Raw genomic sequence first — 22331 nt, 5'->3', positions numbered from 1 at the left:
ATGAGGTCGTTTTCTGTTAGTGGTTATACTAATGCATGTGAATTTGTCGCCATCTAGTGGGCAGCAGTGTATATGAATAACATTCAATTGGGCAGACTTTCTTCTTCATGCATGATCAAAATGAACCCAAGTTTACAAAGCAAGAGCACCAAATTAGAGTGTTGTGTTCCTATGCTTTCATGATAGTGTATAAAAAACAGTCCCAGTTTCAACCTTGTGATTTTCAATGCTTAATTTTATTGGCTTTGACTGAAAGGATACAAGAGGCAGCATAGCAAGAGCAAGAGATAGACAGTTACTGTAAAAAAAAAAAAAAAAGAGCAACAATCCCATTTTCCTTTCTTATACATGTATAGTACATATACATTATTTCATTTGTGTTTTATGCAGCAGGCCATATTAAAAGAACTGTGACTATACGGTATTGGGCCACACTGTTAAAAAACTTCCTGGTGATTAACACTGGCTGTTTTGTCACAATGCCATTTTCTGGTGGGTAACCTGGGTTCCCAGCACTCATGTGGTTCTTATGTTGAGACATAAGGTAATATGTCTATAGGTAATAAAAAACCGATATTTGACAAATGTAAAGGTTGGTGCAATGACAGAGATAGTTCTGTTTTCTGATCTTTAGGCTGAATAAGGATTTCTCTGAAGTCAAAGCGGACATGCGTTGATAGTTTTTGCAGGAATATATTTATCTGTGTTAGTCAGTCTATTTGCTGGGAAAAGCTCACTAAAAATGATATGAATAAAAACTATAATTGCAGTAAAACCCTGTTATTAAGTAAAAATAATATGCAGCACCAAGTATATTTTAAACCAGACAATATTGACTGGATTGTGTTTTCAATTCATGAAGTGGTAACTGGATCTGAAATATCATTTGGCATGCAACAGCAAAATGATCCCTGTCATCATACACTTCCTCTACACAACATCCACTTACAAGTTTCTTCTACAAACTTGTAAGTGGATGTAATAGTACTTTATTTTGAGTGTGCATCAAGACAAAGTAACAGTACTTAATTTCTTTGGAATTTAAAGATACTTTTGGACATAACCAACTGAACTTTTATGTTCGGATACCAATACTCTTAATTAGTTATATATGTTTCAGTTACTATAAAGAAGTATATTCCTCAGTGACAGCATGATCATGTTCCAACACATCATCAAATCTATTGTTTATGCAGCTGCTGACTGTGGTTTACACCATTTGAATCTTTTGTTTTCTTTGACAAACAGAGCAAGAAAATCACTTGAAGGAGTGCTCGCTACAATAATCATTGAAAAGAAAAGCAGCAGATACACAGCTCCCCCTGGAAGTTTTCTAAGACACATATGCAGAGCTTCCCACCACCTACAAAATGCTTACATGTGAATAATAACTATGCTGGGAATTTATTGTCACATGATCAGTGACAAACCAGCTTTGATCATTTTAACTGCTCATTCATGCATTCACACCAATTCACATAAGCACTTTTTTCTATGTAAGTGCTTTCTATCTAACATTCACACATGCATATGAAGAGAGCGTCATGTAGAATCAGCCAGTGATAGATGTCTCTGATGTCTTCGTGCTCTGTTTTGGGTAAAACACAACAAAAGTTTCTAGCATATCAATACGGAGCCACCAAACCAGGGTGAACAATGTTTTTCTTCAAGGGGTCAAACTGACTCAGGATCAGTGGAAATGCAGTAAGTGGAACAAATCAGAAATTACTGTTTGTTTATTATTTTAAAAAGCTCCATTTTTGTTTCAATTTTGTTCTATCCAGAAATGTAGATTCTGTAACAGTAAGGTAAGAGTGCCAGCTCCTTGTGGGTTAATTAAGAAGCACTACTTCTTGTCAGAAGTTAGGTGATGTTAATATTAATTCTAGAAATGTTACAGTGGGGGAAGTGATGACAATTAGTGTAGTTCACTATTGGACAATTCAGTTTAAAAAAATGAGATGTAGTTAAACTTACCAAACAGGAACAGGAGACCTGAAGCTTTTCCAGGACTACTGGCTCTCCACCACCTGTTATTCAAACACAGGCTGTTAAAGTGCCTCTAAAAACAACAACCGACTGCCAACTACCACATTTTGAAAACAAGGGGCAGCATTTTCACAGTGACAATGTTGCTACTGCTATCCTGTTTTTACTTTTGATGTTGGTTTTTAGCCCTCAGTTAATCAAGAAACTTTACGTTTTTCCAAGGTCAATACTGGACATACAAATATCTTTTTAATATGTAGCCTGGTTTTGTACAACATGAAAGCACAGCCCTCCTGATATGGCACAACATCTCATTAACACACCTTGTTTCTCTGCATTATTTTGATAGCTTTAAGCTAATTTTGGATAATCCTGAACTACTATTAAAACACTATTCATGAAAAGTGTTCTCAGAAAACGTGTCAAGGAAAGAGCATTTCATTCCTTTGTAGTAATGCTGACATCACCACACTGAGAGCCACGGTGCCCAACACTGGGCCAGCCCAGAATCTATTTGACACCTCGGCTAAATTTGCAAACGTGGAGTGATTATTAAGACCCTCTAGTGAAAAAGAGAACATTGATGTTATCTCTGACCTTGATGATTACTTGTGCTTGTCCAGATAACCCTTCTCCCTCCATATCTGCTGCCTGTACTGTCAGAGTGTACTGTGGATATTTCTGTTGGAGGAGAAATATAATAAGTTCAGCTCATCAACAAGAAGGATAACACATTCTATCATCAGTTTGTATCCAAAGGAGACTCTGATGAGATACTTCTCTTTTTAAAGTTCAGTGGAATATGCTAACTAATTTCTGTTTACATAGAACTGACAGTGTCATGTGACAACATCCCAGCAGGACAAAGTTTTCAAGTTGATTATTGGCAACAGGAATATATGGAATCAAGCTTTTTTCTGAAACCAGAAAGAGCTGACAGACACTTTGGTACATTTTAATGTTGCAGATTCATCTAATGCTATAATGCTGTCCACCCTATGAAGCTAACCACTAACTGTGTGGTAGCATAGGCAGAATGAGAGCCAGGGAGTTTATTTTCCAGTTGCACTCAGAAGAGACAGTTTTATTTCATTTTTGAACATATATCTTTGAGACAGCACCAGATCATATTTAACTTTGTCTACACTGACACACCTGTGTTAGCCTACTTGAATTAGTGGACATAAGTGGACAGATATCAGCTAAACAAGTAAAATGGAATGAAGTCGTGATCTTTTCCTGCTTCTTTGATACAATTTGCTGTTTGTCAAAGCTGTTTTTAATTTGTAAAAAAGTGGTACAGGGGAAAAGAAAAGTTAAAACTGCCAACTTAATAGTTGTTCTTTTTTTTTCTAAATCCCTTGTATGCCAGTCATAAGTGGGTCCCCTTATCCCGAGCTGGCCAGTGTGCTTACTGTCACTGAATGCGTTAGAAGGCTAACCTCTCTGTCTAGTCCAGTGCCAGCAACACTGATGGCTCCAGTAACTGAGTTGATTTCAAACATGTTGTCACTGGGCAGCTGCGGGTCCTGCCTCAGAATACGGTAACGGATATCTGAGTTGGCATTATCTGGTTCATCAGAATCTGTAGCCTCGACCTTAATCACTTCAGAACCTGGAGAGAAAGAATTCAGAAGTAGGAATTAAGAACAGTCATTCAGGCTTTGTTTATCTTTTATTTATAGTAGGTTTACAATGTACACATCCCACTTTACTGGAGCTAATTACAAATAAAGTACCTTGTAACTATTAGCAACCGATTCCTTTTTCTTCTGTAAAAGTGAAACAAGCACACATGACAAGCAAGCTTAAATTAAAAACACTATCAGTACCTTGTGCTGAGTTTTCAGCAACTTGTCCCTCAAAGGTGTTTTGAGAGAAGACAGGTTTGTTGTCATTCTGGTCGATGACTTTAACTGTAACACTCATGACCTCCTGGTGATCTCCACTTTCTGCCACGACATGCACTTGTAGCTGCCAATATACAATCACATTAAAATTATGCTGTTCAAAAAAAGAATAAACAATGTACATTAATGCTTTTATTCAAAATAATAGGAACATTTTGGGGCTTTATTGGATAGAGAAAGTGTAGATAGACAGAGAGAAGGAAAGACATGCAGCAAAGGGCTGCGGGTCATACTCAAACCACACCTGTTGCTGCTGCTGTGGTAAATAAAATAAAAAAATCTGTCAGCACAACTCTTTGGGCTTAAATTATTAGAAAGACTTCTGATAGCTCATTGCTCAGACTATGTTTTAATTATAAAACAAAAGGTTATAATCTATTTTCTTACAAAGAACTACCATAAATATCTTTGGTAGATAGTGAAACATCCACACTCTCCTGTTGTCTTTCTGTGACTTAATACTTTGATGCAGTATAAATGGGAGAGAAGCTATAAAACTTGTAAAACGTGTTCATCTGGACGTAACATTTAAGTGGAAGAAATATTGGCCATGAGTACCATCCAGAGAGAGTTGGGGAATGGCTGCAACCACAGCATTGTAAGATGTTGAAAGATGGTGGACAGGGAGGACGCTGGGTTGAGCAGGAGTCAAGGAGCCTGTTTATGTGAACCACCTCTGAACTGAAGAGGGGGCCTAAGGTTTACATCTCTCACTGCAAATTCATTTGTATTTTAATTTAGATTCAAATAGCATTTACATTCTGAAGCAGTAACCTTATTTTATTCTTATGTTAATACATCAATAGATTCAGTTACTTTTGCATAAAAACACTGCTTTCAAGTGGTCCAAGAGTACATTTCAGAGCTTGTACTTTTTCACTTTCACTTAAGTAAAGAGGTTGATTCAGTACTTTTACCTTTACTGGAGTATTTTTTAAACACAAGAAAAATGTCACTTTACCTTATAATGGGCTACTTCCTCTCTGTCGACTGGCTGTGTGACATACAGACTGCCAGTGTCTCTATTCATGGTGAAAAGGGCAACAGGAGGCTGATCAGCTCCTGGACCAGTGATGCTGTAATGTAAATTCTGCTTTTGATGTTCATCAGACCGTATCTAAACAAAACACACCAGGATTAGGTTAAACCACTCTCACTGACTACAGTTATAATATTGCACAACAACTATTGTAAAGCAGTTGTGCAGAGGTCTTTAGCTGTACTTTTTTTAAAACATTTATTATTAGCCCATTATTAGTTTTAACAAATTTTACGTAATACACCATGGACATAAAAAAATGCATAATGATAAAACAGAAAACAAAACAAAACAAATCATAACAGAAGGTAAGGGCAGATATACAAATCAAGTTAGCACTTCAAGCCGTTAAGTCCACAGTGTATACGTTACAGTTCACCAAAAAGCTGTAGAATTTTGACCATATGGACCAAAACTTGTCCAGTTTATTTCTTAATGCATAAGTTATTTCCTCCATAGATAGTATAGATGTCAGTCCATTAAACCACTGAGATAGTCCACATATTTTTTGATTTTTCCAACACATAGCAACACAGCGCTTGGCTTCCAAAAGTCGATCGTTAACAGAGCTCTATTGTTTGCAGCAAGTACAAAATTATTTGTGTATATATTTAAAATACACATGTTGGGATCAAGTGGAATCACATCACCAATGATTGGACAGATTTATTACCTTTTCCCAAAAAACTTTCACATGTGGACATTCCCATATACAGTGAAACAAAGAACTCCTATCCACTCCACACTTAATACAGGTGTCTGGGATGTTTGGGTTAAAATGATGCATTTTTGATGGAGTAATATATTGTCTTGTTAACCATTTATGTTGAAGTAGTTTAGATTAATTGTCTGACTCTGGGCCAAGAAGCATGATTTATACCAATCGTCATCTGATATATCCATTTGCAAATCATTCCTCCAAGCCTCTAAAATAGACTGCGTTGATTCTTTGGAATTTTCCATAAATAATTTGTACAATGCAGAAACTTGGCCTCTCTCATTTAGATGATTTATAACTGTATTCTCTAGAGAGGAGTAGGTGGGGCTTTCAAAGCTGTTACCTTGTGTGGTTAAGATAACATTTCTTAATTGAAGAAATTTAAAAAGAAATGTTTGACAGGAATAGAAAATGTACTTCTAAGCTGTTCAAAAGCCATAAGAGTATTATTCCTAAACATATCAGCCACTTTTCTTATACCTTGACCGAACCAAAGTTTAAAGCCTGCATCCGCCCTACCAGGAGGAAAGCTGTTATTTCCAAATATTGGAGTGAACCTAGAAAGTTGTGACGTTTCTCCCAAGTAGTTATGTGTTTCATACCAGATCATTACAGTGTTTTTAAAAAAAGGGGTTCTTAGTTTGCTTAAGTAGTGCTTTCCTGTTGGCTGAGTAAAGATATAAGTTAGGGGGAATTTTGATTTCTGTAGACTGCATAGAAACTCACGCTGGAGTCTGCTCATTAGCAAAATAAAACATTGCCACTCTGATTTGAGCAGAAGTACCACGTTAAATTAGGAAGTTGTAAACCCCCTCTTTCATAAGGAAGGTATAGTAAGGAGATTCTGAGCCTTGGTCTTTTGCTATTTCAGATAAAGTTTCGGAATCGTTTTTGCAAATCTTAAAAGAAAGATTTTGGTCGAGAGAGAGATATTGATTGAAAAAGGTAAAGATATTTGGGCAAAATTTACATTTTTAGTATATTAATACGATCAGTTAAAGATATAGGTAATTTCGTCCATCTATTTAGGAGTGTAGTAACTGACGTCGTTAAGGAATTATAATTGGATGCAAGAATATTTTCAATTGAGGGAATTGATTTCACACCTAGATAAGTAAACCCATGTTCAGATTGCAGAAAGGGAGGATTTTGCAGAAACTGGAGGATTTTGTCGTTCATTTTTATTCAAAAATAATATTTCAGACTTTTTATTTTGTAACCAGAAAATGTACTAAATGTATTAATGAGACTTAATATGGATGGTATAGATTTGTTTAAATTGGTGCAGAACAGGATCATATCATCTGCATATAGGGCAATACGGTGGTCAACATTGCCTACTTTAATTCCTGATATGTTTTTATGATTCCAAATTGCCATCGCAAGAGACACAATTGCCAAGGTGAACAAGAGAGGTGACAAAGGGCACCTTGTGTAGTACCACGATAGAGTCTGAATGGTGTGGAAAAAAGACCGTTAGTTAAAATCTCTTCTTGAGGATTGGAGTATATCAATTGAATCCATTTTAAAAATCTGTTTCCAATACCAAACTTTCTCAAAACTTCAAATAAAAATGGCCATTCAATCCTGTCAAAGGCTTTTTCATCATCCATTGAGATTAATGCGTTGTCTCTGGTCTATTTTTTCTCATAAATGATCTTCATGACCCTCTGTATATTGTGAAACCTCTACCTCCCCTGGATAAAGCCATTCTGGTCTGAGTGAATCATATTAGGCAAGAGTGTCTCTAGTCTCGTAGCTAATAATTTGCAAAGTATCTTTTAATCAACAGTGAAATTGGTCTATAAGAACTGCAATTAATTGCTGGCTTTCAATAAAAGGTTTCAGTAAAAGTGTAATTGTTGCAATATTACATGGAGGGGGGGAGAGACCCAGATTCAAATGATTCCTGATACATATCCAATAAGGGCTGGATCAAACTGTCTTTAAATATGTTGTATATTTTTATTGGTATCAGTATTGGTATAATCAGGTCCAGTTTTACCCCCTTTCATGTTCCTTATAGCATTATAATTTCTTCTACTCTTATATTAAGCCCTAGTTCATCCATACCGTTCTAGGAAAATGCAGCTGATCTAAAAAAAAAAAAAAATCATTTTTTTAATTAAAATGAATTTAAATGCTCAGTTTTGTATAGCTGTTTATAAAAAGTGCAAAAAGAGTCATTAATATGTTTAGGATCAGCTGTGATCTGTCCTTCATCTGTAGTTACAGAATTTATTGTTCGTCTGAGCCTGTTAAATACGCCAAGCCAGTATTTTACTTGCTTTTTCATCCTGTTCATAATATGACTGTTTCAGTCTTATTAAACTGTTAGTAGCTTTATTTAATGACAAAATATTGAATTTAGCTCTGAGTTTATTTAACTCTAGAATTGGAGCATTAGATTTGGATATAAATATCTCTTCCTCAATGTCTTTTGCCCTCTCAGGAAAGCCTCCCATTTTAAAGTAGCCGTGGTTTGAGTTGTATTATAAGCAAAGTAATAATCTATTTGCTTTCCAATGTGTTCCAAGAATTCTGGATCTTTCAACCAGAAAGATTGCAGTCGCCATCTAGTGGTAAATAATGGTAAGCTGGGTAAATATAGTTGAAATGAAACGGTGGAGTGATCTGATATGACAATACTATCACACCAGGATTTAGTTACCATGGATACCAAGGATGCAGAAAGTAAGAAATAGTCAATTCTGGAAAAGGTCCCATGAGTGCTAGAGTAGCAAGAGAAAGTAATCTTATCTGGGTGCATGTTTCTCCAAACATCAACTAAATTGAATTCAGTCATAAATTGTAGTATTTCCTTTCTAGACTGCTTATGAGCTGAATTGACTCCACTTGATTTATCAACACTTGAATAAAGTGTGCAATTAAAATCTCCCCCAATAATGATTTATCCTGGAAATAACAAAACAGATTTCTAAAAAAAAGATGGGTTGTCATTATTGCATTCATATGTATTAAGTTCAATTTGTGAGGCTATCTCACATTGGACAATAAAATATCTGCCATAATAATCACTAATAATGTTAACAAGGTTAAATGGTACTGAGTTATGAATTAGTGTAATTACGCCTCTGGATTGAGAATTATATGAAGCATGAATAATGTGACTCGACAAATTAAAGCTCAAGTAATATTTTTACAAGCGACCCACCTAACTGCTGATGACACTATTAGAGTAAGGAGACAATGGCCAGATTCGATTCATAACTTGTTTCAGTTTAACCAGTTTATTCAACCTTCGAGTAAACCAACACGGAGACATCCTGTGCAGAAACAAAAGTCTGAAGTTAATTTCAGAATCAGATTCTCTTACTTCAATTAACTTAATAGGATAGGGTCCTCTGTTGTTCTCAGTGAAGAAAATAGCTGGAAAAACACGTGCAGTGTTTGGTTCCACGTTGCTGCTGCTGTCAGGAGCATTACTGCTGCCATCTGTCACCGAGAGGATGACTTTTGTTTGTCCAGTTAACCCTTCTCCCGCCATATCTGCTGCTTGTACTGTCAGAGTGTACTGTGGATATTTCTGGTAAGATACAGACATCAGCTCATCAACAGGAAGGAAGAAACACTGACATCGGTTTACAGACTGTAACACAGCCTTCAGACGGACTAAAGCTCTTCATCTATGAAGGCCGATTCTGCTGAAAAGCTGAAGTTTAACTTGTTTAATATTTTACTTATGACAAACATGATGCTTTTGAGAGGCGTGACCAAACTTAATAAAATAAAGTATTCCTTGACCATTTGGCACGAGGCTGTTTGTTGTTGCTCTGCGAAGTCAGTCGCAAAGAGTTTTACGATGCTGCACCAAAAACAGATTTCTCTGATCTGCCATAGTTTGCATGGAAGACACAGATTTATCTGACAAACTATTTGCCAAGTAGGAATTGTGTGTCCAGAGGCATGACACAAACCAGAAATGTAGACTGATAAACTATAACTATACTTCAGAGGCTGTGTCAAATTTGAGTTTCATTATCAAAAAACAAAACATGTTTTTTTGCAGCACCCTTTTGTGACTGATCTCTAGCAGTGACAGGCAGACTACTGATCCTGATTCATTACAAAATGTTTTTTCAGCCCTTAGGTGTAAAAGGACACTTGTGTTTTAAATGCGTTTAACAGGTTTTACCTCTCTGTCCAGTCCTCTACCAGTGATTCTGATGCTTCCAGTAATTGGGTTGATTTCAAACATGTTGTCAGTGGGCAGCGGTGGGTCCTGGTTCAGAATACGATAGCGGAGCTCTGAGTTGTCAGTATTTGGCTCATCGTCGTCTTTGGCCTCAACCTTAACCACCTCCGTCCCTGGAGTGGAGGAAATAAAAAAGAAGTTCCTGAAGGTCTTCACACTGCTTCATTTACAAGATTTTCTGAATAAAATGGACGTAATGCAAAACGTCTGCTAATTTCCTTCCAACCCAATTCATTCTCTGGTGCTTTCGGCGTCATTTTGATTATCTTTAAGTCTCTGGTATCTTGAGATTCCTTAAATATAGTGGACGTGGAGAAACCTCCATCACGGATAACAATTATAAATAATAATGGATTGTATTTATATAGCGCTTTTCGGGGCACTCAAAGCACTTTACAATTCCACTATTCAGTCACTCTCACATTCACACACTGGTGGAGGCAGCTACAGTTGTAGCCACAGCTGCCCTGGGGCAGACTGACAGAAGCGAGGCTGCCATATCGCACCATCAACCCCTCTGGCCAACACCAGTAGATGGTAGGTGAAGTGTCTTGCCTAAAGACACAACGACCGAGACTGTCCGAGCCGGGGCTCGAACCGGCAACCTTTCAGTTACAAGACAAACTGCCAACTCTTTGAGCCATGATCGTCCAAAAACAAAGAAAACTACCTAAGAAGTCCAGAGGCAATAAGGTTTCTATACATACCGATGGCCGTGGCCTCAGCAACATTTGCGTTGTACTCCACCGTAAAATAAGGTTTGTTGTCGTTCTGGTCGATCACAATGACTATAATCTCCATGGGTTCCTCAGCTTGTCCTGCTCCGGCAACCATAGCATGTGCTTCAAACTACACAGGCAGAAGATTTTAAGTTTATACACACACACACACACACACACACACACACACGGGATCAAAATGCAATCATCAAGTACACACATGGAAAAACATTTGGACAGAGTGAGGATGATTACCGTGTAACTGGGTATTTCCTCTCTGTCGAGTGGTTGTGTTACATACAGAATGCCCGTTTCTCTGTCCATTGTGAAACGATCAACAGGAGGCAGATCAGCTCCAGGACCAGTGATGCTGTAAAAGAGCTTCTTTAATTTATCGTCACTAGAGCGGATCTGGAAAAACAAACAAAAACAAATGAAAAACACAACAGGACTAATTAAGATCACTCTCACCATCTAAAGTAACTGTTAAATAGTAAAGAGGCTGTGCATTAGACTCAAATTCAAGAGATTTCTGGTTATTTTGATATATAGAGCAGAAGGACTCCTTGTGATCTCAAATCAAAAAGATTGTTAGATTCTCTAAGCATTTTGGGCACACTATAATTACTCATTGTAAATAATCTGAGTTATTAGCATAGTGTTATCGTCAACCAATTTACTCCAGTTTTAGTTAATTTTGTGTGTCACTGTTGCAAAGTTCAAAACACTCCATACCGCAGGATTAAGACCCTATAGTATTAGAAAGAAATCACAACAATCAGCTGATCTCCATGAGTAAACACTTGTCACCGTGAGAAAGCAAACTCCCTTTTAACTAGAGAAATGTCCAACAGAACCAGGTTCAAGGACAGGGAGCCATCTGCCACAAATTGTTGGGGAGTGAAAGTTAGGAGTAGTGAGAGATGGGACAAATTTTAGCATTTATAAACTGAAATTTAAAAAATAAAAACAATTATACCTAAGAGACAAATAAATCTTTAACTTGGCAATTAAGTATCAACTTTTCTGACTGCCAACAACATATAGATCTTTACTTGTGCCTTTACACTTCACTTGCGTTACTCTAAAGTTAACTGATAGTCAAACTAAGAATTACTTATGACATCCAAGAAAGAAAATAAAAAAAAAATAAAATAAAAAAAGACATGCGGACTGCAGAGGAAACAACAGCGAGATCCTATGCAGAAATAAACATTTAAAATGCAGTTTATTGTCAAATTAACCACAAGGTCATTCAGTTCACCTTACCTGAGCTACTTTCAGGGGATAGGTTCCTCTCTTATTCTCACTAACACGGAGCGGAGGAATAACCCAGTCCCTTTTCCTCCTCCTCAGCCCTCCACCAGACTTGGGAAACTGCAGAACAGGCACCTGAGCATCAGCTGCATTCTGGGAAAACAAGCAGACATTTTATAGAAGAACACTTCCAGAAATGGATCAAGTGCAATGAGGAGGATGAGATACATTCGATGTACTAGGATTATGTTGACTGTCAAAGGTGGCTGTAACAACAAGAGTAGCTCTGTAACCCACTAACTAAATGTAACCGACCCTTACATGTGCAGCCACACAGTGTTAAAGAGAAACAGCTCTTTGTGTCCAGAGCCTTAGTTTTGTATTCAAAGTCATTAAAAAGGTACTTGAGGTTTCATGCTCTAAGTAAATAACAGTACGATGTAAGCGGGATATTTTCCTTAAAAAAAATTATTTCGAGAAGAAGAAAAAATTGGTTTTCTTTTGTCTCTTATCTGACTGCTGAGCCCACTTTAATATAGTGATGCTCACCATGCTCACACTGACAGGAATGGTCAGTTTTAGGCCTTGTGAGTCCCAGGAGTGGATGAAGAAGTCATGGTGTCCTTCATGAAGATAAACTGCTCTCTTTACCTGAAAGAAAACATTTTTTATAGATTTTTAAAGAAGCTAACATGTAAAAAACATTCAGAATTTGTCAAAGTAAAATTCAGTGATGTCCGTTAGCAGTCTATGATACAGTGCTCAGTCGTCGAAGAAACTTTTGCTCCTCTTTAAATATGTTGCAACATTTCAGCTTTCATGTCAGCAAAAGCTAAAATATCCTCAGAGCTAGAAACGCTCAGTTCTTTTCAGCAAAAAATCCCACAAACACTAATTAATCTAACATTGTCAGAGATATTTGTTGCAGTACATTCAAGTGTTTACTACTTTCTGTTTACCCACAAAAACAGTACCAAGCAAGTCTTTGAATCTGCACTCACCATCAGTACACCGTCTGTCTTTACTACAAAACGTTTGTCAGAGGTGTCAAACAGAAATCTTGTGCGATCTGTGCAGTCAGTGAAGCCCACTGAGAACAGAGAGAGAATAGTTATTGTTTAATTACTGGAGTTCATGAAGAGAAAGAAAAATAAGTGGCACGTCTTAAATGCATAAGAACAAAGTAATAAAAACTGTTGTTAAATCAAATAGAAGTTAAGAAATATCCTATGCTTTGAAGGTCTATGAAGACTCATGTATCAAAGCTGCAGAAAAATTGGTATTAGTTGATATCATGCCTGGTATTACTTCGGCTACTCTATAAGTATGTTAACTGGTCTAGTCTTATTACACCTCCTACATATCTGCAAGCTGCTTTGAAACCAACTTCAGCTTCAGGTGTGGTGAAATGTGCACATGTGATGTGAGATGTTTTGTCATCATTGTAGCTGTGCATGACAAACAAATATTTTGATTAATATATTTTTGGTATGGTGACGTAGTGGTTAATACTTTGGCTCACAGCAAGATGGTCTTGTGGTACAAACCCAGGAGCTCCAGGTGCAATAGTTTTCTCACTTGTGAAAAATGTGTTTGATTAAGAAATTTCATCCCTGAAATTCTCAGCTATTTGAAATGTGCTGTTTGCTTTTAACCTGTTGATGGCCTCTCAGAAACAAATCCCTACTAACTGCAACTTTAAACCACTACTAACCAATATACAACCATTTCTGTTATTACCTTTGCCCAGTACTGTGCCTCTTGTCAGGTAGTTTCTCGTCACACTGAAAGTGAGCTGATCTGACTGAAACCCAGGTACACATACTGGCTCCTCAGCAGTCACTAAATTTGGAGGCTAGGACAGAAGAAACAGCATTTTAATGGTTTCCACGAATGATTCAGATTCCTTTAAACAATTACTTGTGCATGCAGTTGTAGGTAGATCATCAGAGACATTACAGAGTTTTCAAAAGTATCACCAAGCAAGAAAAAAAGAACTTATCAGTGCGGTTACTTTCTGGTTCCCAGCAAAATAAGAAAAAAGTGTTTATAAGTAGGACTTCCCTGGTGTAGGCACAGGGCGCAGGATGTTTAGTAGCAACATGTTTCAGTCAGCCGTGTGGTGTTGTGAGAATGAGGACCCAAAATGCAGGCATTGGCTGTGATGCAAGTGAGCTCTTTATTACACGAGGTGAAAAACAACAAAAGCGAGGATGACAAGGACAGAACTAAAACATAGCCTAAACTGGGGAAAAACTAGACAACACAAACACACAAACCTAAAACCATACAACCTCTGGACGAAGATCGGAAATGTCACAGAGAATGTTGGGCAGACAGATGCAGAAATTTCACCAGGTTACACAGACCAGGTGACAAGGAACACAGGCAGGCACACACTATAAACAGGGCTGCACATAAGTGGTCCGCGTGCGCTGTCAAAATAAAAGAGGTGCACCAGATAAGAAGTTGAAACGCGTGTTTGCGTACATAAGATTTTCTGGAGGAGGATAGACATTTGTTTAGAACTCTTAAAGATGTCGAAGAAGCTCCTTTAAGCAGTTACTGTGATGTTCCTCCACCTCCAAAGAAATGTCAGGAATCCAAACCGCAAAAGAAGCACGTATTCCTAGAAAAGTGGTTGCAGAAGGTGAGCTGGCTTCAAACAAATGATTGCGCGCACAGAATGTGGCGCAGAATGTGCCGCATACTCCCATACAACTTATGTGCACCCCTGACTATAAATACAGACAAGGTAACGAGGGAATGACATAGCAGAGGGGAACACAGCTGCACCTAATTAGACAAGACAAGGAAGTAAAACAGAATAAACTAACATGAGACAGGACCTTTCAAAGTAAAACAGAAACTTCACAAACACAAGCTCAGGGACATGAACAGAGCAGAGGGGGAGGACTCAGGCAACCAAAATCAGAAACAACTAGAACATAAGATAATAATAATACCAAACACAAAACGACCCAGGACCATGACAAAATCAGTGTTATTTGTTATCTATCCCTTATATTTGTTATCGTCCACCTGGGTCTTACAGAGTTTCTGTCTGTTTGCTCAGACTTTTTATCTGATTTAGTGCTCAGCTCAGTAAAATAATTATTGTGGGTGATTTTAACATCCATGTAGATGCTAAAAATGACAGCCTCAACATGCCATTTAATCTGTTTTTAGACTCAATCGGTTTCTCTCAAAATGTAAAAGAACCCACCCACCACTTTGATCACACTCTAGATCTTGTTTTAACATATGGCATAGAAACTGAACATTTAACAGTGTTTCCTGAAAACCCTCTCCTGTCTGATCATTTCCTGATAACATTTATATTCACAATAATTGATTACACAGCGGTGGGGAACATCCATTGTTATCGTCCTCTATACCTTTTTACCAACACAGAGCAGAACAGCTTCCTGAACACTACTCCAACAGAGGTTGATTACCTTGTTAATAATTTTAACTCTTCTAAGTATGACTCTGGATACTGTAGCTCCTGTGAAAAATAAGGCCTCAAATCAGAAGTACTTGAATCCCTGGTATAACTCTCAAACACGTACAACTGATACTTTGATACTTATTTAGTCTTTTTGTCCAGTTGATCGTTCAGTCAGGTTTCAGAGCTCATCACAGCACAGAAACAGCTTTAGTGAAGGTTACAAATGATCTTCTCTTGGCCTCTGACAGTGGACTCATCTCTGTGCTTGTCCTGCTAGACCTCAGTGCAGCGTTCCATACTGTCGACCATAATATCCCATGAGAGCGATTAGAACATGCTGTAGGTATTACAGGTACTGTGCTGCAGTGGTTTGTATCATATCTATCTAATAGACTCCAATTTGTGCATGTAAATGGAGAGTCCTCTTCACACACTGAGGTTAATTATGGAGTTACACAGGGTTCAGCGCTAGGACTAATTCTGTTTACATTATACATGCTTCCCTTAGGCAGTATCATCGAAGACATCGAAGCATACATTTTCACTGCTATGCAGATGACACCCAGCTCTGTCTATATCGGATCTATATCTGATATTCTGTCCTGTTACCTAACCAACCAAAATTTCAAATTCAATTTGGAAATCGTGGATTCTTTGGGTTAAAAATGTGACAGAGTGCACTGCTTGTCGTGCAGTTGAACCCCATCTTACACTTGAACTCAACTGTAACACACCTCCACAGTGATTTTTCAGAGAATGCTTTACGTATTTCAGCAAGACTATGCCAAATCTTTTTCTGCATGCAATCCAACAGCATGGTTTCATAAGAGCAAGAAGTGTCTGCAGGCTAGACCTTTCAGTCACTTGAATTCAAGAAAAATTCAATTCAGCAGAACTGGAAATGAAATGAGAAACATAGCAAAGGACATTACAAACTATTAAGAATCTAAAATCTTTATCAGTACCGTATAGAAAAAATAAAGGCTTCTGAAACTGTAGCAACTGGTCCCATTAAACATAGAAAAGAGTGTTGTTAGAAGAGGTGATGCAGCAGAGTTGTGCTGTCACTGTCATCTATAAACAAAAACTCAATTTTATCCTCAATTTTTAAAAATAGTAAAAGAAATAGTAAAAAATGTCTTGTAGAACATTTGAACTAATATTCAGTATTAAAATGATTTTGAAAATGCAAAATATGTAATATGATTTAATATATAAATATGTAAGATATCTAATTCTTACCTGAAAAACTGTTAAAATGCACCAAATTACAAACCAAATGCTCCCCATGTCTTTCTCTCAGTGAAGGCAGAGCACAATAACCAATGATCTTGTTTCCTGAGGGTAGTTACAGCAACTGAACATTCACGTAGACGAGTCTACTTTCAGCGCATGACGTCAGCTTGTAGAAGCTCTGGCTCTGTTTTCCTGATATGGTCATGCACACTAAACACACCTGAGCAGACAGATTCCAGTAGTTTCTGTATTTATGAACATGTAAGAGACATACAACATACACTCTGCAGCATAGAGAAAGTTCAGCTTCAAAAAATAAACTATTAAGAGTAAGTCATGTAACTTCTGTTTGGTCTGTTTGGAATACCATCTGAATAGAATCAGAATTGCAACAGTTTTGTTCTTCAGCATGACAGTGACCCCAAACACACTGCCAGTGCAGTAAACTCATACCTGGATATCAAATACACAATGGAATACTATCAGTCATGAACTGGCCTGCCCACAGGCTGGAGTTCGACATTATTGAAACATTTTGGAGACGTCTTGACAGAGAATGTAACAAAAAGCAGACAACATCCAGATAAGAGCTCTGGAATGTCCTGAAGACCTATCCTGAAAAATATTTAGAGAAATTACAAGAAAGCCTGCCTAAGTGAGTTTAGGATGTGGTGAAGAATAAAAGTGGTCGTTCCAAATACTGACTTTTATGCTCATTTGAACTGTACATAGTGTTTTCATCTAATATACTGTGTTTGTTTATTATGATAGGATCCCCTATCATAATAAAACAATTAGAAATTACCCAAGATTTCTGCACAGCACTGTAAAACAGGAACTTTCTTTTAGTGTACACTAATTCTTCACATTACACAAGTCATATAAATGAAATCTAATGAGCTTATGTGGAAATCCAAGCACTATAATAGGAAATCTGACTTAAATTGCTTAAATGTGACAAGCTGGTTTGTGTTTTCCAAACTGCTGATATGTTGTAAATTTTCATGTACAAATATATCTAGGGTTTACAGAGAATGGTCTGGAAATGAAAAATATAAGTGAAATCAATGTGACTGCTTTGTTCAAAAATGTTTTTTTGAGAACAGAGATCAGTAAAGAATTGCTGGACTGGTTTTATCTGATAGAAAGTCAACAGTAGAAAAGTATATGAAATGTGGCAGAAGATTTTTGCTATGTGACATAGAAGGTCATTATTGCTTTGCAAAGGCAAAGCATGTAAACTGAAAGATGGACCTTTTTTCAATTTTTGAATTCAATTGCAAATCCGTTAGAGACTGTTAGCTGTTAGCTGTCCAAATACTAAATCCCAGGTAAAAATTTACACACACAGACTAATATATATAACACCCAGCACGCCCCTGCGGGCGGTTTATCCTTCAAGCTCGGGTCCTCTACCAGAGGCCTGGGAGCTTGAGGGTCCTGCGCAGTATCTTAGCTGTTCCCAGGACTGCGCTCTTCTGGACAGAGATCTCCGATGTTGTTCCCGGGATCTGCTGGAGCCACTCGCCTAGCTTGGGAGTCACCTCACCTAGTGCTCCGATTACCACGGGGACCCTCCACATCCTCTCGAGCTCTTCTCTGAGCCCTTGGTATTTCTCCAGCTTCTCGTGTTCCTTCTTCCTGATATTGCTGTCATTCGGAACCGCTACATCGATCACTACGGCCGTCTTCTTCTGTTTGTCTACCACCACTATGTCCGGTTGGTTAGCCACCACCATTTTGTCCGTCTGTATCTGGAAGTCCCACAGGATCTTAGCTCGGTCATTCTCCACCACCCTTGGGGACATCTCCCATTTTGACCTCGGGACTTCCAGGTTATACTCGGCACAGATGTTCCTGTACACTATGCCGGCCACCTGGTTATGGCGTTCCATGTATGCCTTGCCTGCTAGCATCTTGCACCCTGCTGTTATGTGCTGGATTGTCTCTGGGGCATCTTTACACAGCCTGCACCTGGGGTCTTGCCTGGTGTGATAGACCCCAGCCTCTATGGATCTTGTACTCAGAGCTTGGTCTTGTGCTGCCATGGTTAGTGCCTCCGTGCCGTCTTTCAGTTAAGCTTTGTCCAGCCACTGGTAGGATTTCTGGATATCAGCCACCTCCTCTATCTGCCGGTGGTACATACCGTGCAGGGGCCTGTCCTTCCATGATGGTTCCTCGTCTCCCTCCTCTTTCTTGGGTTTCTGCTGCCTGAGGTATTCACTGAGCACTCGGTCAGTTGGGGCCATCTTCCCAATGTATTCTTGGATGTTCCTTGTCTCATCCTGGACTGTGGTGCTGACACTCACCAGTCCCCGGCCCCCTTCCTTCCGCTTAGCGTACAGCCTCAGGGTGCTGGACTTGGGGTGAAACCCTCCATGCATGGTAAGGAGCTTTCTTGTCTTGATGTCAGTGGCTTCTATCTCCTCCTTTGGCCAGCTTATTACCCCAGCAGGGTACCTGATCACGGGCAGGGCGTACGTGTTGATGGCCCGGATCTTGTTCTTACCATTCAGCTGACTCCTCAGGACTTGCCTGACCCTCTGCAGGTACTTGGTGGTTGCAGCTTTTCTAGCGGCCTCTTCGTGGTTCCCATTCGCCTGTGGGATCCCCAGGTACTTGTAACTGTCCTCAATGTCTGCAATGTTGCCTTCTGGTAGTTCAATCTCCTCAGTTCTGACTACCTTCCCTCTCTTTGTTACCATCCGACTACACTTCTCCAGTCCGAACGACATTCCAATGTCATTGCTGTATAGCCTGGTAGTGTGGATCAGTGAATCGATGTCTCGTTCACTCTTGGCGCATACACAAAATTCGGTTCGGTTCGATACTTTGGTGTCACGGTTCAATATTTTACGATACAAAAAAATGTTCATGCCTTTTTAATTTGTCATTTATAAAAATTATAACTATATATTATAACTCAAAAGTAGTTTTTAAATTTAATGTTACTGAAACAACAAAATAATAATAAAAAAAAAATCTATCTGATGGAGAAATCACTCATCTTTGGAAAAGAGAGTTTATTACAGAGAAATGGCTCTTTCCAAAATAAAAGCGATACAGGGAGTGCAGAATTATTAGGCAAATGAGTATTTTGTCCACATCATCCTCTTCATGCATGTTGTTTTACTCCAAGCTGTAGAGGCTCGAAAGCCTACTACCAATTAAGCATATTAGGTGATGTGCATCTCTGTAATGAGAAGGGGTGTGGTCTAATGACATCAACACCCTATATCAGGTGTGCATAATTATTAGGCAGCGTCCTTTCCTTTGGCAAAATGGGTCAAAAGAAGGACTTGACAGGCTCAGAAAAGTCAAAAATAGTGAGATATCTTGCAGAGGGATGCAGCAGTCTCAACATTGCAAAGCTTCTGAAGCGTGATCATCGAACAATCAAGCGTTTCATTCAAAATAGTCAACAGGGTCGCAAGAAGCGTGTGGAAAAACCAAGGCGCAAAATAACTGCCCATGAACTGAGAAAAGTCAAGCGTGCAGCTGCCAAGATGCCACTTGCCACCAGTTTGGCCATATTTCAGAGCTGCAACATCACTGGAGTGCCCAAAAGCACAAGGTGTGCAATACTCAGTATTCTGCCCTCACTAGGGTGTAAAGCTGGTTTCTAGCTTGGCAGATAGCTAACAGGTCCACAATAAACATCCAGGAGTCAGCGGATACGTTTTAGATGTTTACTGTTGAAGCACTGTAAAACTGGTACAGAAACAAAAATAAAATATTACATTTCTGCTGTAATTGAATTTTCTTTACAACATCAAACATTAAGCCATGCACTACAATGTATATAACACATAAACACAAACGTATCCAAACCCTTTCACTGGTTATTAGGCTCACGCATTTAGCGATTAGCTTAATGCTAACATTACATGGGAAATCCCATAGACGGGCTAACGTGTTAGCATCGCGGCCGTTTTTCCTCACAAAAGAAAGTTTTCCACACAAATCTCTAAACTGCTACGCATAACTATCGCGGGAAAGCTTACAAAACAGATAGCAACTACTTACAGGCATGTGCTCTCTCAGGCTGAGCAAGAAAAAGTGAACAAAAAGTGGAATAGACGACAGTTTGTCTAAAGGACTGTTTTTCACTGGTGAGGTACTACGGCAAGTCTGCTGGTACAAAAAACACACACCCAAATGATCATGCCTGCCTTAAAGGGGCAGCACACTCAGAGACATGGCCAAGGTAAGAAAGGCTGAAAGAAGACCACCACTGAACAAGACACACAAGCTGAACCGTCAAGACTGGGCCAAGAAATATCTCAAGACTGGTTTTTCTAAGGTTTTATGGACTGATGAAATGAGAGTGAGTCTTGATGGGCCAGATGGATGGGCCCGTGGCTGGATTGGTAAAGGGCAGAGAGCTCCAGTCCGACTCAGACGCCAGCAAGGTGGAGGTGGAGTACTGGTTTGGGCTGGTATCATCAAAGATGAGCTTGTGGGGCCTTTTCGGGTTGAGGATGGAGTCAAGCTCAACTCCCAGTCCTACTGCCAGTTTCTGGAAGACACCTTCTTCAAGCAGTGGTACAGGAAGAAGTCTGCATCCTTCAAGAAAAACATGATTTTCATGCAGGACAATGCTCCATCACACGCGTCCAAGTACTCCACAGCTTGGCTGGCAAGAAAGGGTATAAAAGAAGAAAAACTAATGACATGGCCTCCTTGTTCACCTGATCTGAACCCCATTGAGAACCTGTGGTCCATCATCAAATGTGAGATTTACAAGGAGGGAAAACAGTACACCTCTCTGAACAGTGTCTGGGAGGCTGTGGTTGCTGCTGCACGCAATGTTGATGGTGAACAGATCAAAACACTGACAGAATCCATGGATGGCAGGCTTTTGAGTGTTCTTGCAAAGAAAGGTGGCTATATTGGTCGCTGATTTGTTTTTGTTTTGTTTTTGAATGTCAGAAATGTATATTTGTGAATGTGAATCAGAATCAGAATCAGAATACTTTATTGATCCCTGGGGGAAATTATTTTTTGTTACAGTGCTCCATTTTAAACCAACATTAAGACAAGACAGACAATACGCTAACTAAGAATAGTACAATATATACATATATATACATACATACATACATAAGTCACTTATAAATAAATAGTTGGAAAAGAAACGTGTAGTTGTAGCAGCAAACAGTGTGTTAAGTGGATGCGTTGTACAGGGAGATGGCCACAGGCAGGAATGATTTCCTGTGTCGTTCAGTGGTGCTTTTCGGTAATCTCAGTCTTTCACTGAACGAGCTCCTGTGACTGACCAGCATGTCATGGAGTGGGTGGGAGGTGTTATCCAACATTGTCTTTATCTTGGACAGCATCCGCCTCTCCGACACCACCTTGAGGGAGTCCAGCTCCATCCCCACAACATTGCTGGCCTTACGGATCAGTTTATTAAGTCTGTTGGCATCTGCGACCCTCAGCCTGCTCCCCCAGCATGCAACAGCATAGAGGATCGCACTGGCCATAACAGACTCATAGAAAATCCTCAGCATTTTCTGGCAGATGTTGAAGGACCTCAGTCGCCTCAAAAAATAGAGACGACTCTGGCCCTTCCTGTAAAGTGCTGTGGTGTTTTTAGCCCAGTCCAGTTTATTGTCAATGTGTACTCCAAGGTATTTATAGTCCTCCACAATGTCAACACTGACCCCCTGGATTGAAACAGGGGTCAAGTGTTTCCTGGTCTTCCTGAAGTCCACGATCAGTTCCTTGGTCTTTGCCACGTTGAGCTGCAGATGATTCTGCTCACACCACATGACAAAGGAGTCGACCACAGCC

At 39.0% G+C, this 22331-nt stretch overlaps 1 protein-coding gene across 2 annotated transcripts; it reads right to left on the bottom strand.

The window, feature by feature from the left end:
* Positions 1–303: 303 nt before the first annotated feature.
* LOC146656125 (cadherin-1) lies at positions 304–20677 on the bottom strand. 2 transcript variants are annotated; one of them, XM_085429009.1, is made up of 15 exons: positions 20562–20677; positions 13589–13703; positions 12850–12938; positions 12398–12499; positions 11861–12001; positions 10847–11002; positions 10580–10721; positions 9813–9985; positions 8994–9203; positions 4861–5016; positions 3822–3963; positions 3432–3604; positions 2587–2670; positions 1978–2030; positions 304–1588 (listed from the first exon to the last, which is right to left on the bottom strand). In XM_085429009.1, the coding sequence occupies exons 1-14, from the start codon at positions 20565–20567 to the stop codon at positions 2013–2015; spliced, it is 1707 nt and encodes a 568-aa protein (XP_085285135.1). In that variant the 5' UTR covers positions 20568–20677; the 3' UTR covers positions 304–1588; positions 1978–2012. The 2 variants fall into 2 exon arrangements, with proteins under 2 accessions (XP_085285135.1, XP_085285134.1); XM_085429008.1 differs by lacking the exon at positions 20562–20677 and adding an exon at positions 16542–16604.
* Between the last annotated feature and the right edge of the window lie 1654 nt (positions 20678–22331).

The sequence above is a fragment of the Rhamphochromis longiceps genome, linkage group LG13, assembly GCF_057381845.1.
Source record: "Rhamphochromis longiceps isolate RC_006_pf linkage group LG13, R_longiceps_female_GT1.1, whole genome shotgun sequence".
Taxonomy (NCBI): domain Eukaryota; kingdom Metazoa; phylum Chordata; class Actinopteri; order Cichliformes; family Cichlidae; genus Rhamphochromis; species Rhamphochromis longiceps.
This window is presented reverse-complemented; position numbering and strand designations above follow the sequence as displayed.